This window comes from Hirundo rustica, chromosome 3, assembly GCF_015227805.2.
Source record: "Hirundo rustica isolate bHirRus1 chromosome 3, bHirRus1.pri.v3, whole genome shotgun sequence".
NCBI lineage: Eukaryota > Metazoa > Chordata > Aves > Passeriformes > Hirundinidae > Hirundo > Hirundo rustica.
In genome coordinates this window covers 41,019,415-41,043,796 of record NC_053452.1, presented here as the reverse complement: position 1 = coordinate 41,043,796, position 24,382 = coordinate 41,019,415, and the positions used below count along the sequence as shown (strand labels likewise).

At 37.4% G+C, this 24,382-nt stretch overlaps 1 protein-coding gene across 1 annotated transcript; it reads right to left on the bottom strand.

Annotated features, from left to right (window-relative positions):
* Positions 1-463: 463 nt before the first annotated feature.
* Positions 464-21,836, bottom strand: CEP43 (centrosomal protein 43). Its single transcript, XM_040059890.2, has 12 exons — positions 21,594-21,836; positions 16,377-16,430; positions 14,483-14,537; positions 13,762-13,850; positions 11,678-11,812; positions 10,006-10,089; positions 8,331-8,548; positions 5,616-5,725; positions 4,960-5,028; positions 4,186-4,225; positions 3,431-3,524; positions 464-2,965 (listed from the first exon to the last, which is right to left on the bottom strand). The coding sequence occupies exons 1-12, from the start codon at positions 21,681-21,683 to the stop codon at positions 2,891-2,893; spliced, it is 1,113 nt and encodes a 370-aa protein (XP_039915824.1). The 5' UTR covers positions 21,684-21,836; the 3' UTR covers positions 464-2,890.
* Positions 21,837-24,382: the final 2,546 nt, after the last annotated feature.

The following is a 24,382-nucleotide window of genomic DNA, read 5'->3' as shown; positions in this document are numbered from 1 at the left end:
TTGTAATCCATCCTTATTACAAAAGCCATGTTAATGCCATGAAACTGTCAGCCATAGTCTAGTTTTTAATTCTGAAAAATCACAGCATTTGTTAAAAAAATTACAGAGCATTTAACAAAATAGAGTATTTCTAACCGGATCTAGTTGATACAGAACTGCACAGAGCAGTCATCAATGTTCCTCTCCAACACTTGCTTCTCCGCTCACAGAAATGTTCCTATCTTTTATGACAGGGCCCTGGTTGTCAGTTCTAACATCTGAGGTGGGATACACAACTACACTAGTCCTTCTGGATGAAGCTTATGTGAAATACTAAACAGTATGAAGTATACAGTGAAACAAGCATCCAAGAGAGCATTACCTGTAATTTATGTTCAAATACCTCAAACAATGGTAAATGAGAAAAAAATTTGCAATCAACATTGTTGGGTTTCTTTCCTTTATTGAATCATAAACCATCTGACAGCTTGGGCTGACACCACTAATGTAATTCTGCCAAGTCTTAACCAGATTCATCATCAGGAATTGCAAGATCCTTTGGGCTTAAAAGGATTCTCAACTGGAGATTGGATCATAAAAAAGAGCATTTTTTCATAAAAATGAAACATCCCACAAAGTTTCCTTAATTTATCTGAATTTTAAGATTTCTGATTCAACAAGTCTCAAAACATGATTTAGCCAGCACAATAGCTTTATTTTCCAATTTAAATTATTACACACAATTCAATAAAAGCTCACAAGAGGAACAGCATGGAGACTTACCACTTTTTGGTATTTCCTTCAATTAGAGTCAAAGTGCAAGGTCTCCAATTAACTCCCAAGGTAAGAGAACAATACTTGGCTGTTAACACAAGTCATGTTAACACTTAAAATATCTAATTAGTTCATGGAAAGGCCACATCTTCAAATGCAATTAGAAATAATTTAATAAACTTTTTGCTTCTTTTGGTATGACAAACTGCCACATATCCTACAGCTAACAGGTAATGGAACATCATGTTTTCCCAAGGCATGTAAGAAAGCAAACAATACTGCCTCTGTATTATTCCATGCGGCTTAAAAATGAATACCAGAAAACATCTGTTCATGTGGAATTTTATTTCCTTCAGACATAGTGATGCTCCTCAAAGGGAAGAACGAAGGGAAGAACGAAGTCCAATCCAAACTTTTTGATCTTGAGGCACAGGTTCCCCTAGCCTTAAATGATTTTTTTACACAGGCTATATCGTATGTTACAAAATTGCCCCTATTTGAAGTTATGGCACATTGACATTTTGGGGTGAAAAAAAATTCTCCTCTGCTTTCAGCTGCTACAATATGGCACAAAGTTGAAAGTTAACACCATGACTAAATACTCTGATGCCTTTTTGCTGGCTATTTTTGGGGTGCACATAAATAAAAGGCACACTTTTGCTGTCTCCTCTTAAATCATTTACGTAATGTACAAGCCTAACTTCCCAGCACTGCTCCAGGCCTGCTGGCCCAGTGCAATAAAATGTTTAAGTCAGCTTCCAGTGCTAGCAGCAGCTTTATATGCTTAACCAATGGCTTTAGTTTAGCATGCTACTTCCACTGTGATGACTACTCATGACAGGCCAACAGTGCTCCTGAAAAACAAAATTACAAATCCTAAAAAAAGAAAAAAAAGTTGAAATAAAATTATTTAAATTCACTTACATGTCTATTTTCCAGATGCGTTCACAATATTCAGAAAGTGCACATTTTGAAGTCATTTCAGTATTACAAATGTCCATGACCTACACATTATAGCAGCGCCACTTACAACAGTATCATTGAAGAACTGTCAACCTTGCCATGACTGACCCTGTTCTGCAAGAGCATCATGAAAATACACAAATTTGCTCTTAGCTAAAACTTAGTGTCCATAATGTCTTCAGTATGGTATTTTTAAATATTTGCATTGAACTTTTTACAGCAGTCAGAATCTGAAAAGCAGAAGTTTAGTACTTTCATTTTTTGGCGCTCATTTTTGCTTAAACCATTTTCAAGAATTCAAGTGATCTTACAGCACACGAAGAACCCTCAAAAATGAAAGCTCCACTAAGCATTACACACTCTTAAAAACTTACCCCATAAGATTTAGTTACTGATTTGTGAATTCTTACAAAATTACCTTTTGTGATTTAACAACAGATAACATTGATGAAATTATCATATATAAGAACAGCTTAGGTCTTAACATCAATGGTCTGACAAACATATTTAAACAAGAATATTCTGAGTTAAGACTAGTGCTAAATTTAGCTCCTAAATACAGCTAAATTTAGGTCTAAGGGTTTAGATACTCTCAATTTAATATGCCTTTAAAAAAAGATAAAGTTCAACTGTCAGAAGAGTCTGTAAAAGAGCAGTTTCAAGTAAGTCTGGAGTAATTAGGTATTGCGGCTAGTTACCATAAATATGTACTACATGCTGACTTGACAAGATTGTGTTAAAAGAAGTGTGAGTTGAACCACTGTCTTTGAAGGTTCTTGCTTTGGTTACCTTTAAAAAAAATCTGACTGTTAAAATAACAGTGCAAGTTCACTATAAAGTCACATGCCTCTTTCTCGATGCTCTCTTACCAATTGTTTTTTATTATGTCCACCGCCTGCAATGGACATTCTGCTTGGAAAATCCACCTCCTGCTGTGAAAGGTTTGGCTGAACCAAATGAAGAAAGGAATTCTGATATCAGACTCAAATGGGAACACACTATTTCATTTCGTTCTTGTTAAGAATTTTTAAAAATCTTCTTCTTCACCTACAGTCTTTTTGAAACACAAGGCACAAATAGGGAGTGGACATTCCAGCAAAAGGTGATTGTCTGAAATTAATAGTCCACCACAGTCTTCTAGTCCAGCACAATGAAAGTTTTTTCCTGTCCAATTCTACGCCACGTCTTCTAGATAATCTGCAACGTCGCTTAACTGAGAAATGGTAAGGTCTTGTGTGATGCTTTCGAGCTAGAAAATAAATAAAATTGCAAACTCAGAAATCACAAAGCCAGTAAGTATTATGTCATATATTCCTTCATATGCTTTTATATATCTTTCGGCCTCGAGCTCTTTCAGTGAGATGACACAGTCCTTTAGGAGGTACTCAGGCACCTCTTGAGATACTGGGGTAAACCTTTGTATGCTGAGCACCAAACCAGCATCAAATACATTTTACACACCTAGAAAGGCACAGTGACTTGTTCTACTGAACAACTGTTGCAGGGTTTTTCTTTTGGTGGGATTTTGTTAATCAATATAGCATCTAACTTAGCAAAGATACTAGGTGTAAAAAACAGAATGTAACAAATCACAGAACCTTAACATACAACCTAGGAACTAAGGATAACAGCACGTTACTTCACAGAAGGTCAGAAACGAAGTCGAGACAAGCTCAGAAAAATATAAAGAACAACAATTTAAAAATAATCATACTTTATCACTGGCATTGGACTCTTCTGTTCCCACAGAAATTTCATCTATTTCTTCACCAATACTGATGTCACTTTTTTCTGAGCGATGACTCGTACTAAGGAGAAAGAAAACCGTAAGCACAGAAATAAGACTTCCTTATCAGACATCCAGGTATGACAGTTCCTTTATACCTGACATTTGATTGAAATTGCACTTCCTAGGAAGTTAAATGTGAAGCTACTTAAAACTCTGTAACTAAAGGATTTCTACCTAAATGAAGCCATAGTAAATACTGAGAAATACTTAGACCTTGATCATGCAATTTACACCAATACCTTTATGTCATAGGCATGAGGTTCTTAAATATTTATTACTGACTACTCATGATGCTTTAGTTTCCAATTGAATATCTCAACTTAAAACAATTATTGATTAATTGCATTAATTACTAAAGCATTATTAAGTGCATGGTTCAGAAAAAAAACCCCAAACCTCAAACCCCTTCTACAAAAAACCCAAACAGTATCATGCTGAAGTTAGCAGTAGGTTTTTAAGGAACTCATTATCCCTATACAAAAAGAGATACGGTTTGGTTGTTTTTTAACTTGTAATTGAATCTATTAAAATAGCAAACTGAAGTTCAAAGGAGTTCAGAAATACTGACACATCCCAGTGATAGCGACTGTGTGCCATATTATGAAATAATTCAAATATGCTAGTGAATATGCTTATGCTGCATAAAGTACCACCCTGCTGAGCTATGATCCTTCTCTTACCTGTTAAAGTCATCAGCATACTCATCATCATCTCCATTTCCTAAATAAGATTTAAAAGCTATTAATCAAACAAGTTTTCTCTTCAGGAAACACAAAAACTCCCAAACTATTCCTGTACCAAAATACATGGTTTGATGACCAGCAAAAATGGGAGTATATTAAATTACTTACTGATCAGAAAGATGAGTTATGTTTGTCATTATTTAATCTCAGTGTTGTTAACATAAACTGCTTCAAAACTGAACATATATTTTCAGGAAGTTAGCTGCACTGCTGAATACAATACTTAAATACTTGACAGCTCTAATGTGAGAGAATTCTTCCAACACACCTTCTTCACATTGCACCAAAAGAAAAGCAACTTTCAAAGATGTGGAGGGAAACTATATATGCCGCTGAAAAGCAGTAATACTCACCAGGCTATCCTTTTACCAAAACTATAAACCAGCTCTTTTTGTAGAAACCTCAACAACAAAATTCATCACTTGGTATTAGTAAATGCATGCACAGAAAGAATCAAATTTTTGCTCCAAGTGTAAAATATTAACTCACAAGACACCAGTTTTTACTTTTCTGTATTTCTTTAGATCACATCTTTTAACTACATTAAGCTTCACAATCTATGTTAAATAGAATTATGCACGTAAAAGCTGAAGATTTTAGTTCAATATGTGTATCTGAGTTTTTCAGAGTCCTTAAAGAAGCTGGGCCAGAATTTATGTGTTATGGCCAACCAAAAGTACGAGAGCTTCCTCATGTTTAGCCATTACTTGCCTAATTCTAGTGATCCCAGCTTTGCATTCACCAACTGCAGGTCTTTTAAAACAGAGTTTCTATCCAAATCTGTAAACAAAAGCACTTATATCAGAAATTGAACTTGTCACTCATCAGTAAGATCCTACTTACACATAAAAACCAAGCATTTATAACAACTATTCTTTTATATCAACCTTATGTACTTTCATAGTATAGTACGGCAATATCATATTATCACAATTGAACTCTGATAACATTTAAAGACTTAGGGAGCAAACTGGACTAATTGCCCACTACTCAGGGATTTATAACATGAAAGTAAATACTTCTAAAGAACTGGTACAAATAATTTAGGATAATGCAAAAGAATAAGCCAATTTCAGTTTAAAACTGAGCAGTAGAATTATTATTAATTACATACCCTTTTATATACACACAAAAAAAGCCATGTAGATAAGTATTTCATGCTCCAAAGCATAAAATGCCCCAGTGGTAGCACAATATATCCAAAGCAGTATGCCATCAGTCGCTAAGAAAGCACTACTGTAAAGCACATGACAACCAGAAGGGGGCCACAAACTCTATCATTCTTCCATCTGAAAGTGTAGCTCATTCATTTCATTACAGAAATAACTTCTACAATCATCAAAACACAAAAATATATGAAAACTTACTATCAGACTCCTTTAGCAAAGGTGCACTAGTTAGGGAGCTTAACCCACTTTTTAGAACCGGTGCATCAGAAAGGGATGCTAGACCTCCTGCTTTATTAGCCTCAGTTTTCCTGCAAAAAAACAATAAATAAGTACTCCACAGAGCTGTAAAATATGCATCATTACTTTCTTTTCTGTTATTAAATTATCATAAAACTAGAACAGCAAAACTACAGCAAAAAAGAGCAAGAGGAAAGGACTATTCACTGTGCAGCCTTAAAAGCAGTAGGCAGTTCACTGGCACAAGTGTCAACCACAACATTGACTGAGAACGTCACTTTCTCACCCACGCAAAGACTTCCGCCTGTCTCCTCTCACAGACGGAGCACCTTCATCAGCATCACTATTTATGTCTAGGGACCTTTCATCATCCCCACATGTAAATGCAGCCAAAAGAAAAAAAGATTCATATATAGATCAGTACTTCAGTTTGTTTTACAATTTAAACAGATTACATCTGATGAACCTATTAATTCTGAGAGCAGTCAATTCGCAGAATGAAAACCTCTTGGTTATAGGAAGATAGATCTCACCACATGCTAAACTTCATTTGGCTACTACCTAGTTCAAATCCTACTTGCAAGTAAAGGATGAAGAAACACAAATTAAAAGAGACCAAGATTTTCACATTTAGTATCGCCCGAACTGTTTGCTATTTTGATTCCATTCCTATTAATAATGGGCATCATTTGAATCTTCATTATATCTATATCACTAAAATATCATGTGCAACATCATGCATTGAAGTGCTTCAAAATTTTTAACAATGGGTCAGAGACCTAGAGATGTGTGCCTGGATCATCTCTCATGCCGTCATTAGCAACTGCATGCTCTGAACCCATCTGAAATGAGCGGGCAAGATTTCCATAAGGAAATTACCTTTTTGCAAAGAAAGCAATCCTGTCAGCTGTCCTACTTATTTACCCCTTGGGACTTGAGCACACCAGCACAAAGTACCACAAAGAGGATTCGACCTGAAGAATATGGGGGATTTTTTGCCCTCCAAAAGAGTTGTCAGGAAGGTAAAAATGAGCAATTCAGCACACACAGCTCAGATACAAATAGCTTCTAGCTCATTTGCTGGTAACACATTCAGCAGACCTTATTATGGGATGTTACTAGAAAAGCTGCATCACAATAACATTACGTGCTACAAAATACTACTTGTGGATTGTGACTCTACTGCAGACACACATAATCCGGAAGCAATTTTTTCTGCAGGGAGTTTCTCTACTAGGGAAAAAAACCCTTTACTAAATAATTAGTCTGTTTCTTGGATTGTCTTTTAGAAGAAATCTAGTTTACCCAGTTTCAAAGAAAATTTCTCTTGCTGTCATCCGAAAATGCTCAAAAATTAAGAAACTAGTAAATATTATTATTATACAAAAGTTTTTACAGGCTTTTCTAATTTACCCAACTTATCATTTAGACTACCTGCTACAATAGTTACTTTGGTTAAAGGCTAGTAAAACAAGATCTCAAGTAAGGAGGAGTAAACGCCCTCAGGTGCCGTTTTAATCTTGATATTAACAACTAGAAAAGGAGAAAAAAAATACTATAGTGGGATTAGTTATAACACAGTATTTTCCAGAGTACAATCACTGCTCTTCAAGGAAAAAAAAGTCTACCCTCACAAAAGCTGTATTATAAATAATCTTTCAGAAAGAGTCCATAATTTACTAGAGAGAGAGTCCTGGTTTACCTGGAATGATTACTTTGTGCTCTACAGAAGGATCCTACCCTAAGACTATCTACTGTAGCAGTAATACAAAAAAACTTAGGCTGCTCTGCGCAGTATCAGCATAGTTGGGGGGAAAGGCCAATTGCCAGACCAGCTTACAAATGATTCTGCAATCTCTTCCTAATGTCTGCTAAGCTGGAGCAATTCTCTGATCACTTGAGCACAGGAAAAGAACACCATGAAATGATCCTGCAGCATTGCTCAATACAATGGCATCCAAGCTAAGCTTCAAGATAACTCAACATGACAACACAAAGATAGGTTTTCCAGCTTCATAACAAAGCTGCTGACAAACTCAAACAAAACTCAGCAACTAGTTCTTGTTTCAAGTGGTGTTTTTCAGTCAGACTCCACAGATCAACAATAGAAAACGTACCTCGGATGCATCTGCAAAATTGGCACATGAAGAAGTAACTGAAAACACCAAGAAGTGTTGCAATGTAAAGAGAAAATCCTCAGCTGTAAGAAAACTTTCCTTGTTATTACAATTTTTGGAGCCAGTTTAGAGTGTTTTTTGTATTACAAGGCCATGCCAATATTTAATGCACTGTCACTGTCCACTTCCTTTAGTACAGATCACCACTGCAGCTCTGTTGCAAGAAGAAACACTGACATCTGTGCCTCATATATGGTCATTCCACCAAAGAAATGGGCTGGGGACACTTGATACCCTAACTGATGCACCTTTAAGTGATACAGGTTTTTCCACTCATAATACATAGAGATCCCACAGGACACTGTGCATAGACTAGAACAGAATGATGGACTAGAAGAAAATCAAAGACGTGAGAAAATCAAAGACGTGAATATTCTGGAAAAAAAATGTTACGGATCTGAACACGTACAAAAGCAAATAACTAATAGCTCTCAAAGGTCTGCAAGCATACAGAGGACAAAATAAACCATGTATTAAGAAGAACATCCATGTTACCTACCAGCCATAAGTTCTTTCTGGTTTGGGTACAGGGTCATCAAAGAAAGAATCTCCCTCTACATCATCTTCATCCGCAACTGAATCACTTTTTTCTTTGGTATTCAAGTCTTTGTTTTCTAGTTGAGGATCTAGTTTTGTTTCATTAGGCAGAAAATGAATACTTCTTTTGCTTGCTTCCCCTGACGAGACACTTGTATCACTCTGAGTGTTTTCAGCAGCCTTGAAAGATAAAGAAAGACTGGAGTAAGTATTCACGTCACATAATACTCTAAGTGTATCTATAAATGCACAACGCGTAATATACATCTAGCATCACTTTTAAAAATATTATCTCAAATTCCTGAAAAGTACTAGTAAGTTCATCAATATCATCAAGAATCACACCAGCAAAAAGTTGTTTTATCACTTCACAAAGTGTTCTTTATTGTTGCTGCCATTAAATCTTTTGTTCCATCCTGTGCATTGCTATGCGATCTACATCACTTCTATTACAAAAGCAAATCATTTTAAAATATCTTGGTTATCAAATAAAGAAAACTACAGACAGACTGATTCTTATGCTTTATTCATGTTATTTTGCAACATCTCTATAAAGGCTCCTAGTTATAGCCATTGTCTTCAAAAGGAATCAATTTAAACCCATGAAAATTACTCTAGGTTCCATATTAAATGGTAATCTCTGCAATATAGTATTAGGTTTTAAAGTAATAAGCATAAGAAGACTGGAGTTACTGACACATTCTCTCAAATAATAAAACAAAAAATTACAAAAATGATACTTTAAAAGTACATAACTTTCAGTCTTCTCATGCTTATGGCTCAGACCTACAGTCTAGAATGTAAGAACAATTCCACAGGCAACCTTTAACATCAAGTGATACAACTCAAGCTGCAACTTAGCATGGCTTTGTGGCCCAAAGAAAAATATTCTAATTTACCTAGGTAATCAAGGTGCTGGAAAACAAAAATGTTTTTATATTATTACCTAGCAAGGAGTACTGCTCTTTTTACTTTCTCCTAGACGTATTAAAATTATGACAGTAAAAGATTTATTACATTAGCTTCCTTTCTACAAACTAACAGCAGCATAGTTTTGAAACAAAACAAAAAGAATTACTTAATTCCAGATAGCCAATATGCATGTAGGTTGTACTGTCTGAAGTATTTTTTTAATCAGTCATTACTTTCAACTTTCATTCAGAAGGCTGAAGCCAAAGTTTCAAACTAAAGGCCATGAAAGTTAAAATTACCTTGGTAGGTCTTTTTCATACCAAGGCTATTTGTCTCAGTGACAGAATCACATTCAATTGCTGGCAGTAGCTCAGTTTTTCTAGCGCAGGAAAAAGCACTTAAACCCACAAGTGGTAGTAATAAAAATATTTTGATTTCCTACCCTAGAGCAACAAAAATGTTTTTGAAAATCAGGAGTTTAATGATAGCCTGGCTACAATAAAAGGGAAGCTACAGCTACTTTTCTGTTCTGGGCCCTGTACTACAAAATGCCAGAAAAGTATAAGCACAGCAGTTCATTTATGTAAGTTTTTTGCTGAGTGGAATAAATATTTTCAAATTGCAGATCATTTAAGTGAATGCTGTCATATATGCAGTTTCATAGGAGTTCTCTCTTTTACTCATTTCACGTATGTTACGAAGCTTTTCATTATATATAATCTTACCTTATTTGGTATAGAGTGTGCACTTGACCGTACATCAGATGATTTGGATGTGGGGCACTGGCTGTCACTTAGAACTGGAGCCACCTAAGAAGTTTCAAATAAGCACTTACTAAAATTTACTTTAATTTTGTAATAACAGTGATGAGGTCACATCTTGACTACTGCATTCAGTTTTGGGCCCCTCACTTTAGAAAAGATATTGAGATATCTTTAGAAAAGATATTTAGAAAAGATATTGAGGTGCTGGAGCACATCCAGAGACGGGCAACAAGACTCATGAAGGATCTAGAAAACATTTCCTAAGAGGAACAGTTGAGGCAGCTGGTCTAGACAAGAGGAGGCTCAGGGGGGGTGTAGTGAGGTGGGGACTAGTTTCTTCTACTGTGCCTGCAGTGAGAGGTCTAGAGGAAATGGCCTTAAGATGAGAAAGGGAGGATTCAGATTTTGTTATCAGTAAAAATGTTTCATTGTTATGGTGGTCAGACGTTGGAATTGGTTGCCCAGAGGGGTGATGGAGTCACCATCCTTGGAGGCGTCCAAGAGGCATCTGGAGTTGGTGCTGGGTGCTGTGGGTTAGGGGTTACACAGTGATGGTGCCATGCTGACGCTTGAACTGGATGATCTTAAAGGTCTTTTTCAATCTCAATGATTCTCTGATAGTATGATAATCACATCCAACTAGAAACAAGGCTACCATCCTCACTTGGACAGTATGCAAACCTTGACACCAGGAAGACAACTGAGGGTAAACTAGAAAAAACTGGGAAGCTGTAGTCACACACAGTATGAAAATCAGTGAGGAGATCCAGGAGGGGCTCTCCCTTCTAAACTGCTCTATGGAATTTGACTCCAACAACCTGCTGGCACACGTCCCTCAGCAAGTCAGTCAAACACCCTCCAATACAGTGGACTGCACAGTGGAGTCCCCATAACAGGACAAGGACAGACTGGCCAGGCACAAGGGTCTTGGCTTTCCTGGGGCATTCTCAGACTGATCAAATACAAGGAAATACAAGGGCCCAAGGAACACTCCCTTTCATGTGACAGAAAATTGCTCTGTTAAGAAGTCTATGCCAACTACTCCTGAATTTAAGTTTTCTCTGGGACACTGAATGCATCCTGGGTGTAGAGAACTTTCTTTCAAGTCACCATCAAATGCTATTGGTTGGGTTTAATTCACTTAATCAACATATCAATTATCTATTCCATTCAAATACTACTGCCATTGCCTTCAAGTAGTTCAATAATTTGATGTACATATGTTTTCAGTAGCGCTTTAAAGCTTCTGACAAAACTCATTTGAGGCTTTTCAGGTCATATTAAAATGACACATAGGCCAGGGAAAACAGGTGCAGACAAAAGTGTTATCAAACCACACCAGAAATTAGAAAATAAGTGACACAGTGTTTTGTGTCATTTATCTGGATTCATTCTATGCTACTGTGCTGTAGTAGAATATTAATAAAGAGCTCTAGGGTGGTATTAAAAGCAATAGTCATAAAGTTTCTCTCTTATCTCTCTGATAAGTTGAAGGCATAATATAATCAAGACCTGTAACAGTACAATAGTCCAACAATAACAGAGTGTTCATAATTTCAGTTTATTTTTTGTCATTGAAAAAAAAATTAATAAAGAATTATAAATAAAGAAATTTCAAGGTAGTATTACTTACTTCTCCGCCACCTGAAGTCTTTTTCTGCTGACACTTCCTAACAACCTCCAACAACAGGGGACCACCCACAGTACCTTCTGCTTCCATAATTCCCAAATCTCGAGCTAAGTTTTCTCGACCATCAAGGCCATTTAGCTGAGGAGACAACAGGAAAAAAAAGAATCAACAGCGAAATAACTGTCAGAAAACAAAAGATAAATTTTGTAATATAAAAAAGTCTTATTTAACACAGCTCTACCTGGACTAAACAGTGATTATTTATGGTGTCTTGCTGTTTGTGGACTAAAGTAATAAAATCATAGAATCACTCACGGTTGAAAAGACCCTTGAGATCATCAAGCCCACCACTATATCATGTCCCTAAGTGTCACATCTATGCCTCTTTTAGATATTTTAGATATGCATAATTTACTTCTGATCTGTACCTGAACTTGTCACAGATCACGTAAAGTTATTTTAAATATGCAAGAAGACATCATTAGCATGCTTATATGGCTATATTACTTTATCCTATCACAATTAAAAGTGGATCCAAGGACACCCAGCCAGTGGTCCCAGCAAATTCATGGATGATGGGGAGTTGCCACTCCTGTGCATACAGAACTATGCTTGCATAGGTCAACGCTTGCTTTCAGTCTCTGTTCCACATTAAAAAAAAAAACAAAAACGTGGGTTTGGACAGAAAAAGGGATGAAAGCAATTCAGCATCATCCAAAAAACTCCATCAAGAAACCCCATCACTTTTTCAAACAGAACTTCACACTATAGGAGAAGCAGAATGCTACAGCAAACCCAGGTTGTTTAGCACAACCCCAGATGGCAACACAACAAAGGGTTCATCTTGATCTCTTATGATCATATAGTGACACTTCCTATGAGAACACAGGTCAAGCAAATACTGAACTGAGCCACCACAAGTCAAGCACACTGGATAAAGACACAGTGCAAGAAACTGCTCAGAGGCAGAGGCCAGCAGAGACAGACAAAGTCAAATCTCTTGGCACAACACACAGCAGTCTTGGCCAGCTCACTTAACTTCCAAATCTCCTTTATGCTTTGCAATAGGTGAAATGGACACATTTACTGGAAAATAGAAGGGGGTGTTTCAAAGAGCATAAGATGCCTTTACATTGCAAATGAAGCACTGCTCCCAAGAGTGAGTGGCAACAGAACAACAAAGTGTGGCTGGTTTTATTTGTCTCTATTTGGTAGCATGAACATGAATCTTTGTGCATACAGATGTGTTCTAGTAACAAATTAGCAACTAATTTGGCTAAGGATATTTGGCAAAGAACAAAGTTGTATGGAATTTTCTTTGAATAAGCCCCTAAAAAGAAACATGAAGCTATGAGAAACAGATGTCAACTAATTGATTGATTTGAAAAAATGGATTTTTAATATACTAATATATTAACTATTTAAACCGACTTCAAGGAAAAAAAAAAGTACCGGAGATATAATGAGAAATTCTGCAGTGAAAAGAAACTGCTTCAAACCCAAAATTACTATTAAAACCTTAATACCATAAAAAGAGACAAAGGGACAAAGATGATGAAAACCTTCTAATTCAATACCTTAAGCCTTAAAGCAGCTAGGCCACATAATCACTGTAGGGCCCTCCCAACTGAACTATTCTGTTCAATCACTTTTTGTCAAGTATATCTGCACAAAGTCCTTTGCATCACTGAAATTTCTCTCAGAGTAGATGACTGATGTTATTTTAATTTTCATGTAACATTACTAACAATATTATGACATAGTAAAGTTAGTGGCAAAAAATATTGCAGGGGTATGCAGGATTCATACACTATTATATGATTCCACAAAAAATTATCAGCTTGTTAATTCAAAATTAAATTATTATCTAGCATTGATTTTGATAAAGAGAAACATTCGTAGTAGCCCACTTCCCTGAAAAATGTATTTTCATGACACTAAGTACCTATTACAGATAAAACATTAAAAAAAAAAATTTTAATAAAAAACAAGTAAGTGGCTTAAACAAATCTGCCATAGCTTCTACATTCATTGCCACGCACTTCAAAACGTGAACACTGCATACAAACAAAATCAGTATGTCTTACTGTGCTTGATTCAGGCTGAAAAACAGCTAAAGTAAAATCAAGATTGAAAAACCGTAGAAATTCTGCAACAAGACCGGCTACCAAGCGACCTAAAAAGAAGATAAGATGAGTTAAAATACAGCAGACAAAAACAAATCTTATTTCAAAGATTTAACATTAACACCAGCATACACGGCTTCAGTATGGACATAGTTTAGACATTCAGCAAACTACCACCACATAGCAAGTTTGTGTACCAAGTCCCTAATTTTGAACTTGGCCATCATATCAAAATCATTTAAGCCAGTAATACTGCAAGAGCATTACAGACTGCTTACAAAACTCATGTGCAGCATTTTTTTAACTATTCAGCTGTTTTCAAAGCATCATTTTTTACACATTTGTCACGTATGTGTATTCACTTCTGTAACTCTACTCTTAGTTCTCACTGGTTACTGTTTCTATTGGTCTAGAATGCCTCTCAGTTAGCACAACCATAAGGCATCATAAAATATTAACTTCAATGCCTTAATCACTTTAATTAAAAACACAACTTTGGCAATATTAACTTTAAAAATTATAGGTTTAATTCTATTCTGAATGAGTAGTAATTAGGACATCTGAAAGGAACAAAAGCATACTTAATGTAATAGAGACTGCACTGTTAATAAGATTCAAAGATTTAATCCTTTGTCTCCTATTTGTATTATATTGAGAAGCATATACTAAACAAAGAACTTACCATCCTTTGTACCTAAAAAACTTTTCAAGCTTTCATTTACCAGAGGTGCTTTATTCTGCCAAAAAGCAAAAACCAAACAGCAATTAATGTCATATACATGCTAGCAAGAAACTGAAAACCACAGCAACTTGGTGTTTTGGTGTACTCTGCTGCACAATGATATCCTGCCCGTGCAATTCACTTCTTAAAAATCTACCTTTGGATGAATTCTACAACTGCAAGTAAAAGCTATGTAGCAATAAATTTATTTAGGCAAATTAAATTTGTCTCAGAGCTTAAGTAATTTCACCAAAATTCTTAATAGCATACTGATTTTTATTTATCTAGTAACTGAAGAGGTAAGCTAAGCAGGTAACTTCCCAAGTTACTCATCGATATAGTGCAAAGTTTAAGGCAATTCAGTCCAACCTTTTATAAAATGGAAATTTACAAATCTTCCAGAGGACGTATGGACCATGCTAATTATTAGAACACAAATCAATACTAATCTTCTATTAATTGAAACACCTTCAAAGATATTATGAAAAATAGTTTTTTCTCCCTTGTTAGATTTGCCCTCTTCAATTTTTAAACAGAAATAAATCAATATGCTATATCTGGGTTTGTCAAAATCATTCTGGGATTTTTCAAAACAAATTCTAAATGCCATTTCTAAGATGGAATGGATATCCTGTGTAAGAAAAAGATCAGTAATAGGTATTTTTCACTACAGTTGCAAATGCTAACATACAAGAAAGTGTTACCTGATAGAAGAAAATCTTGCTTAATACTTAAGAATTCAGAGTAGTGCTAAGTATTACCAGTGTATATTTAAAATATCATGTCACATGTAAACTTTTTGAGAAATGGTGAGCTGAAATGTACTGTAGCAAATCTCTCTTCACATACTTGAACTATTGCTATTATTCTCCAGGCAGTGTAACAGGCTCTTCTCTGGAATCTCTATAATATCCTGAAGCTTCCCATAAAGAAATAGCACTGTTGTTCTTCTTCTATATCACTCTTCCGCCACATCTTTTTCAGTTATCTCATGTTAAATTTCTTGAATATGGAAACTCATATCATAGAGTAACTACTTCCCATCCTTACTAACATCCCAATATTGTCTGTTTCAGTTAAGCACTTTTCCAGAAAGAGCACAACCATCTAACCAGTAGAGGAATAGAACAGTTTTCCGTTCCTCTCTTTTGAAGCAGAGAGGCTGGACATACAGCACTCTCTACTCCCCAATTCTAGTAAATGGAAACACAGAGAGAATGTAGCAAAGTTGGCAGGGGAAGAGGTCACAGAACTGGTATCTGTATACTACGGCAGTACTGTTATGCAATCATAAATCAGTATCTCATTCCCTTAATATTAATATATTGCCAAAGTATCAGTACAGTCCATCTCTTTATTAAGAATTCATCCTCAAGTGTTAAAGCAAATTATCCTGAAGCAGGCCTACAACATCCTTATGGGAAATACTAGACATCTTACTGGACTAAATTGCTTTCAAAATACACTTGTCAAAACACCCCAGTATCATATTTTCAATTTCAAAAGACATTATTCTGATTTGATAAAATCTTGATCAGTCAAGTAGATATCTTTTTTTAAAAGATGTATTTGATGGAGAAAATATTTAGCTATTCTGGTCAACTGGACAGGAGCCATATAAACCCAGCAGAGACAGACACTTAAAATTGTAATTTCAAAAGGCTATTTAACAATTCCCATTTTTAAACATCAGGAAACACCCTGATAGTCCTGTTTTGTGTTCTTTATGCATCTTATGCAGAAATACATCTTTTTATCTTGTTACATTTCAGAAGCACAAAGTATTAAAGCTATTCTATTTAATTCTACACAAAGGATGTTTTTTCTTTCTAATTCATTTTTAAGGTTCTCTTACCTCTACTTTCTCTTGTTCTTCTAATGCCAAAAACACAGCCGCTCGTAACTCTGCCTGCCAAAAAAAAAAAAAACAAAACAAATGGCATTTCTAAAAGCACCTTTTTCCTAAGCAAATAGGATACAAACAGCTAGCAAGTAGCTTTACAGCTATTTGTCTCTCCTCAAGCAACTTGGCATGGACTGTAATCTATATCAGTGCAATTAAAACACTTAAGATTACAGGCAATGTTACTTGAGGCAGAGAAATAATAGTTTCCAGTCTGAGAACAAGGCAGGGGGCAGCATAATTTGATACAAGACTTCCTAAACTATTTCTTTGTACATAAAAAGATTCCAAAGTACCTAAATTATCTCCTATTAGTTTCTTCTGAGAGTTAAATATCCATCTCTTTCAGGCAGCTCCAAAACACCTACCCTTCATCTACAATTCATTCTGGAAATATGAACAAATAGGCTGTAATAACCCATTAAAAATTAAACACTAAGATATACAAATTGCTGTGATTTCTTGCCAGAATTTCTCAAGGAAAAGGACATGATCACAGTCATTCAAATACCCCTGGTACTAATGGCTTACCTACCTGAGTCTAAATACATTATTATAAAGAATCAGAATTCTTCTAAGGACTACTTTGAATATTGAAGCTTAAACCTTGCCTAGTTTAAAATATTTTATTTAAGCACTATAGTTCCTCTGCTTTCACTGAACGCATCAAATGGATAACATACATTTGATGAATTCGTTTGCCACTTTAATCAACTCTTAGCCTGACATTTTGAAGTAAATCAGTAGATAATACTGCAGTAATAAACTAAAAAAGACAGCATAATAAAGTTTTCTCAATAGCAAAAACCCACAGAATTTAAAAGAAAGATTTATTTCCATAATTAAGATTAAGACCAATATGAAGAATGTCTGGACTTTCTCATCTATATTAAAAGAGGTAACTAAACATGAAGTAACTGGTCCCTCCCACCAAAAAAATAAAACCAAAAGCAAATGCCCACCCATAAAAAAAACCAACAAAAACCCTCAAAACACACCAAACAAAAAACCAACCAAACGAAAAAACAAATGTCGAAACCAAACAAACAAAAAGATCCCACCCCAAAAAAACAAAACAAAACAAAAAACACCAAAAACCTTTCATGGGAAAAACAAACACTTCTTTTTTAAGGAAACTCCTCTTTGGACACCTTATTTAAGGACAACAAAATAATGCAAAAAAAAAAAACCTAAAAGGACTTCTCACCAAAAGAAGAGCAAAATGCTTACAACAATAATATGCAACGATCATGCTGATACTGCAATCACATTTTTTTCAGTTGCTGGGATACAGCAATCTGAAAATCCTCTTATAAACAATTTATTTATTATTCTTACCTTTTTTCAAGTGTTGGGGTACAGTTGTCAATTGGTTGATACCTTTTTTTTGACCCCATTAACTTAAATATTATTCTTATAAAATCAGTTTTCATTTAACTTTGCAACCAACAGCTAATAACTTGTTTATTTAGTCTTACCTCGCTAAGATAAACCTGAAACAGTTGCAAGGCTTTCTTTGTCACTTAGGCCACAGAAACCAAATATATTACATAAGAGGATAATAAAAATAACAAAGCATTCCTAACTGGCTGTTACAACTGTTCAAAATAAAGCACACCAGTCAGCGCACGTGGGTGGGGGTAAACCCCCCTTAGGGTCTGGATCATGGGACTGGAGAATAAAGTTGTCTCAAAGTCTTTGCCAGTACATCAGCTAATCCAGAGTCTGACCTGTTTCAACATTCTGGAACAATATCAAACTGTCACTTTTTTTTTCACTTAACTGGGATTGTTTGCCTGCTCCTCTCCTCTAGGTCCAATCCAATGGCTTTTAATTGCTAACAGAGGTGCTTTTCTTCCTCTACTTATTTATTTAATGACACATGGTCATTTTCTCTCAGAGGTTGCCATTCCCCCTGTATAGCTGGTTCACTTTTATTTACTTAAGTGCCCAATTTTACTTGATTAATGAAACTAAAAAGAGATAGATGTTACATTAAAAAAAAAATTCTCCTTGAATCTACGAAATAAGTTGATTTTCTGGTATAAACCGCTTCAAAACAAACAACGCATCCCAACATGCAGAAAGCAGGAGTTTACACTGCAGTGCACAGCATGCTCATTGTGACCCTTAATAATTCTAAGACATTTAAAAGTACTGTTTGTTATTGTGCATACATTGAAGATGCAAAAGCAAACAGGACAATTTTAACTGACCTGTGCACATGTTCATATTTAAAAAATAGTACTTTTATCCTCTCTAACATCACACCGCTTGCCCACACCTCAGCTGTTCAAGTTTCGAAGCAAATTAATAAAAATTATCAGTACCACCTGGCCAAAAGCTTCACTAGGCATATGACATTACTGATGCTAACCCCCCTCATGTAACTGTAGCAAGTTCCAGAGAAGATGCAAAATTCAGGTAATATAAACTTAAATTATACCAAAGCAAGCAATTAAAAGATATAAACAGAAACAAAATAAGATAACAAAGAAACACACAAGGAGCATAATGGATCCTCTTGCTCAGATGATTACAGCTTCCCTAGGAGAAAGATCACATTCATTTCAAGACAGAACACCCCTATTTGTACACTGTCACACAGAAACAGTGATAATTTTCACTGAAATACAAATATCTACAGTTATATTTTGTGTTTACAGAATTCATTAGAAAGTTGTTTTATTCATCAGATTAATTCCAGTGATTAACAAACTACATACAGTATACATCTGTACTATACACATATATTTATGTGTGTGTATTTATACACACATATTGCAGATTAGAGAATACAGGAAATTCTCAACTAAAAGCAGCAAATACAATTACACAGCTTCCAGTTTTCACAATATTACTTTATTAATTACTCCAGTGCTCAAACTTTACGACAGAAACAAAAATCATGAACAACTTTTTAAAATGTTGTGTAAGTAACATATTTTCAGCTAAATAATTTACATCAACACCAATGCACCCAAGAAATTAATCTCAAAATAAGAACAAAGTAATAAACTGCAAGCCATTATAAAATCGTGTTTCTGAAGAGAATTACGGCAACAGGTTTCTTTCTAAAAATCATTCTCATCTTGTTATAAAATGTGTGACACTCTGATATATTCCATCCACTGAAATAATTCCCCTTGAATTCTAACCCTTCCAGTGCTTCATACCAATGCAGCTATACATTGACCACATATTTTTCTCCTTAATGTAGCTACTTCAATAAATCACAAATACTTTAATGTAGCTTTCCAGCCTCATCTATCTTGAAAAATGGTCAGTTCTCATTCTAACGTGTGAAATAAGCATCAGTTCTGATAACACGTAAATGTTCCATTTTATCACATAATAAAAAAATATATTGATACATAATAGATAAACACTACTGAACAAAATTAAGTTTAATTAATTTTAATAAAAGGATGACTAACTTTTTTAATGGATGGTATAATCTACTTTCAATTAAAAGATGACAGTTTAAGAAGCCTTGTTCAAGCTTAATTCTTCCAGCAGCAGGCTTTCTGTCAGGTAACAGTAGAAAAAAATCTGCAAGTCATTAACACCACCAATCAACACTCATCAAACTCACATGCCAATTAAGGTTTACAGCTAAGAAAAAAAAACACTGTGAAGTCTTCCAGTCAAGAGCCTTAGCCAAAAGCATACCAGTTATGGAACAGCAATGTCTTGTATTAAAGAGAGACATAATCTAACAAGGAGGCTGCATTCTGTATTTTTCTAAGTCATTTGCTAATTTGCCATAATGGTACCTTATACAGTATTGGATACTGCACAGTTTTAAGCATTATAAAATAATGAACTACAATAAATTTATTCACATAAACCTCAACAGGCTAGAAAACCACAGTATGAAAATTTACACACTACACAAAGGTAGGAATTAAGAAACTACAGTTCACAAGATCAATGAGGCCCAATTGCCTTGCCAATTTTACTATCATCATACTTGCATTGTTTAACAGCATGTGAGTGGTCAACAGGTGGCCCAAAAGGCCTGTCTGACATCTGTTAGAAAAGCCTCACTACCCTGAACACAGTTACTTGAGCTAGAATCTTCATTCACTTAGAGAACTTATACAAGGATCTGAAAGGGATGAGTAGCATAGTTTTGACTGTTATTTTGCTGGAAAGTATGACTAGTTCAAAATACAGTAACTTGAGAGTACATACACAAAGATGCTCTCACTTCCATAAACCACTTCAGCTGTTGAACTGTTGTTGAAATACTAGCAACGACCATCCACCTCCGGAGACTTAAAACAGAGCATTGTGGATGAACACCACCATCCCTCATCTGAAACCTACACTTCATTTCTCCTCCAGCCTCGAAGGAAACCCATTTATTTTTAGGCTTCCATACCTGTGCTGCTCTCTATTATACACAATAATTATTGCTGGAAGCTTTTAATGCGAACCAGAATCCATGGAACCAATTTTCCCACCCTTTCTGACACAAGCTCAGGCTGCAAGGCAGATTCAGTAGTAGCGTGCACTCCACTACCTTCCGTTTATTTTCTTAGCATAGCTTAACTTGCTCCCTGTAAGCAGGCAGCAACCCCAGAGAGTTTCCAGACTTGGCAAGCCTTCAAGGCACAATTGAAGCAACTCACACTCAAGAAGAACAAGTGCTTAAATAGAGACGCACAACTCCCGCTTGAATTTTTCAGTAAGGGCTTTCCGTAAGGAAGCAGGGATTAACTTCACCCACCCCGGCACCACGCTGCTGCCCATTGCTTCCAGCCAGTTTGGCGGCAGCCAGGGAGCTCTTGCGGCCACACGGTCCCCGAGAGCGAACGCGCACAGCCGGGGCCGGGCTCCCCGCGGCGGCCCCGCGCTCCCCTCGCTCGGCCCGCCCGGGGGATTCCCGATTCCCGCGGCCGCGGGGCAGCGCCCTGAGATGGTCAGGCCCGGGGCCCTCGCACCAGTTCCACCCCGAGCGGCCGGGGAACACCACGGGGAAAGCCGGCGCCACCGCCAGGCCGCGACGCCGAGGGTGCGCTCCAGCCGGGAACACCGGCTGGAAGCGGGAGTGAGAGGGGACGAAGCACGGGAAGCCTCGGTCCTCCCACACTCCGCAGGGCCGCGAAGCGCCGCCAGCGTCAGCCAACGCTCCCCGTCGGCGGGAGGCTCTGCTTCGCCCACCTTAATCTTATTGAGCACCCCGCTACTCTCCAGCGTCTGCACCAGCAGGTCCCGCAGCTCCGTGTCCTCCTCCGCCGCCGCGGCCGCCATCTTGCTTCTCCCTGACAACCGCCCAAACCGCGCTAGCGGCGGGACCGGCCCGGCAGATTCGCCGCCGCCGGAGGCACCGGCCTAGGGCGGACCCGAGGGAACGGGGCGGGTCGGGCATGTGGCCGCCCTCAGCACCGCCCCGAGAAGAGACGCAAAGAGGCCGCGGCCACCCGGCGCTTTTGCCGCCCGCTGAGCCTGGAAACTGCGACGGCGAACAGGCAGGGCGGGCGGCGGGCGGGAAGTTCAAAGCGGGCGCGGGGGTAACGGCTGAAGTGCGCGGCCGCCAGCGCCCGCAAGCGGCCCCTCAGACCCGCCTTGTGTCCCTGCCACGCTCGAACCCAGGCGACCATACGAGGAGCGGCTGAGCTCGCATGTTCTATTCAGCCCGGAGGAGTCTGAGGGCAGGTCTCAACACAGTCTACAACTTCCTCGTGAGGGGAAGCAGAGGGGCACGCAGCGATCTCCCTGAGGTGATCAGTGGCAGGACCCAAAGGAATGGCATGAAGCTGAGTCGCTTAGGTTAGATATTAGAAAAATGTTTTCATACAGAGAGTGTTTGGGCACTGGAGCAGGCGCCCCAGGGCTCCCCAGGGAAGTGGTCAGCACCGAGCCGGTCAAAGCTCAAAGAAGCGCTTGGACTGCGCCGGCTCCCACACCTGGCAGCTGCGGCTGCTCTGTACTGGGGCTGAAGGGGTGAACAGCCCCCGGTCCAGGGCCACGCTCGCTCCAGCAGCTTCTGACGGCAGCAGCGGGCTCCGGGCAAGGTCTCACCCGCCTGCTCTGCTGCCCACAAGCCCACCTGGCGCTGAACGGCACCGAAAGGGACTTCTGGAGCCCTTGCTTACTAACGAGCATGTCCTTAAAACAAAAATATAAAGCTTTGTAAATTATATCGCTTTCTCTCCAGCTCTACATATGGCATTTTCCCCACGCTGAACTGCTTATTATTTTTCTTGAAGAGAAGTCAAATATATGACAAATAATTTCGTAAGTTAGGAGTGCTCCAAGGGAGCGGAACACGTACAGCTCCCAGGTGAAGCAGGGCGCTGCAGAAGGCTGGTTTTTAAAACACGTGCACCGACTGTTTAGGGATGCTCCAAAGACTTGGCCAAGCCTGTGAGGACATCACCCCACTTCTGCTGAACACATGGGAGGTACTGTTGGAGCCCTATGCCCACTCCCACAGCTGCCCAAAGAATATAGCGTTGCATTTTGAAATCCTGAAGTTCGGAAGCATTAGCAGTCTCTCACTTCATTACAAAATTGTGTTAAAGTAAACCCACAACTGTACTTAAGCACTTTAGACAACAATTCTTTCCATTTAATTTTTCAATACCGGGTCAGAAACAAATAGTAAACAGAGAAACATGTCTGGTACTACAGTTATTTTTATTTGTTCACTAGATCTCTAAACTTAATGGAAAGACAAAACCCACTTGACAAAATAACTGATAAAGATAGAGCAGAGGAAGACAAATCAGTAGACTTAGAAGACAGTTTATAATTTGTAAGATTCATTTAGCATTTCATAAACAGTGACTTCCAGCTTACAAAAACATGTAAAATATTTTGAATCCATTCTACAGATAACATTTTTTGAGCTCTGCAAAACAGCAAACTATTATATAACTAAATATCCATCAGCTTGAGGGCAGCAAAGCACAGTCCAGTGTCCTATTGCAATGCACCGCCTCAAACTGTCTCACGTTTGAAGGAAATGTTTCCATTTTGAATGTATGTAATTCCCAAGTCAGCTCTGTGGAAATCATAGAAACACGTAGCTACAGGCTATTAACACACTTTAAATCAAATTTAAGCCTTCAAAATAATCCATGGACCAAATCTATTGATTTAAAAATAGGACATGAGAATATACATATATTCCAAAATGTGTACATCTGCTCAGAATATTGTAAATGTTTCCTTACAACACTTTTAGGAATAAAGTTTAACTGGATTTGTTTGTTCTATCTGTGCAATGGGAATAATCAAAGCAAATCAACACATTCTGTTAGGGAGAAAAAATTTGAAAGTCTCTATCTTGATTCTTAAATCCTAATGTAAACTGATGAAAGCTGGAAAAATGTATTCTTTTGAAGCTTTTCAACTCATTTTGGGTTGTGTTTTCTCAGGCTACACATTTCAGCATATAAACATATAGAAATCTAGGGTACTATCACATTTGTTCAGATTTTTTTGAGGAGAATATAATTCTCATGAAATTTAAAAGAAACTTTTCAAATATTCTGACATTTCCTCATTTTTTCTTTGCATCACGAGTGCTAATAGGCAGCGATTAGGAGATAAAAGACAATAGAGAAACAAAAGATCATAGTAGACAGATAAATATTAAACAGAAAGTCAAAAAGAGTTGGTTATGCAACGTAGCTTTCCATTGTCTATCTTTGCATAGTTCACAAAAACATTCTTTTAAATAACAGCCTCCATTAACATGCAGTATTTTATGATATTATAATAAAAATGTGGCTTCTTTGTCCTGATATATGAAAGGCCTACACTATTTCTGAGTAGCTTTGGATATCTTTGTAACCACCCTAATGGGAAACTTGTCATTGTCAGCACCCTGAGAGAGCAAATCCCTGTTGCCTCTCAAACAAGAGTAGCACCAGAGCACAGGGCCCGGCAGGCTGGAGAGTACGTGCAGTAGAGCCCAGTGCTCTCACCCCTCGTCTGCAAAG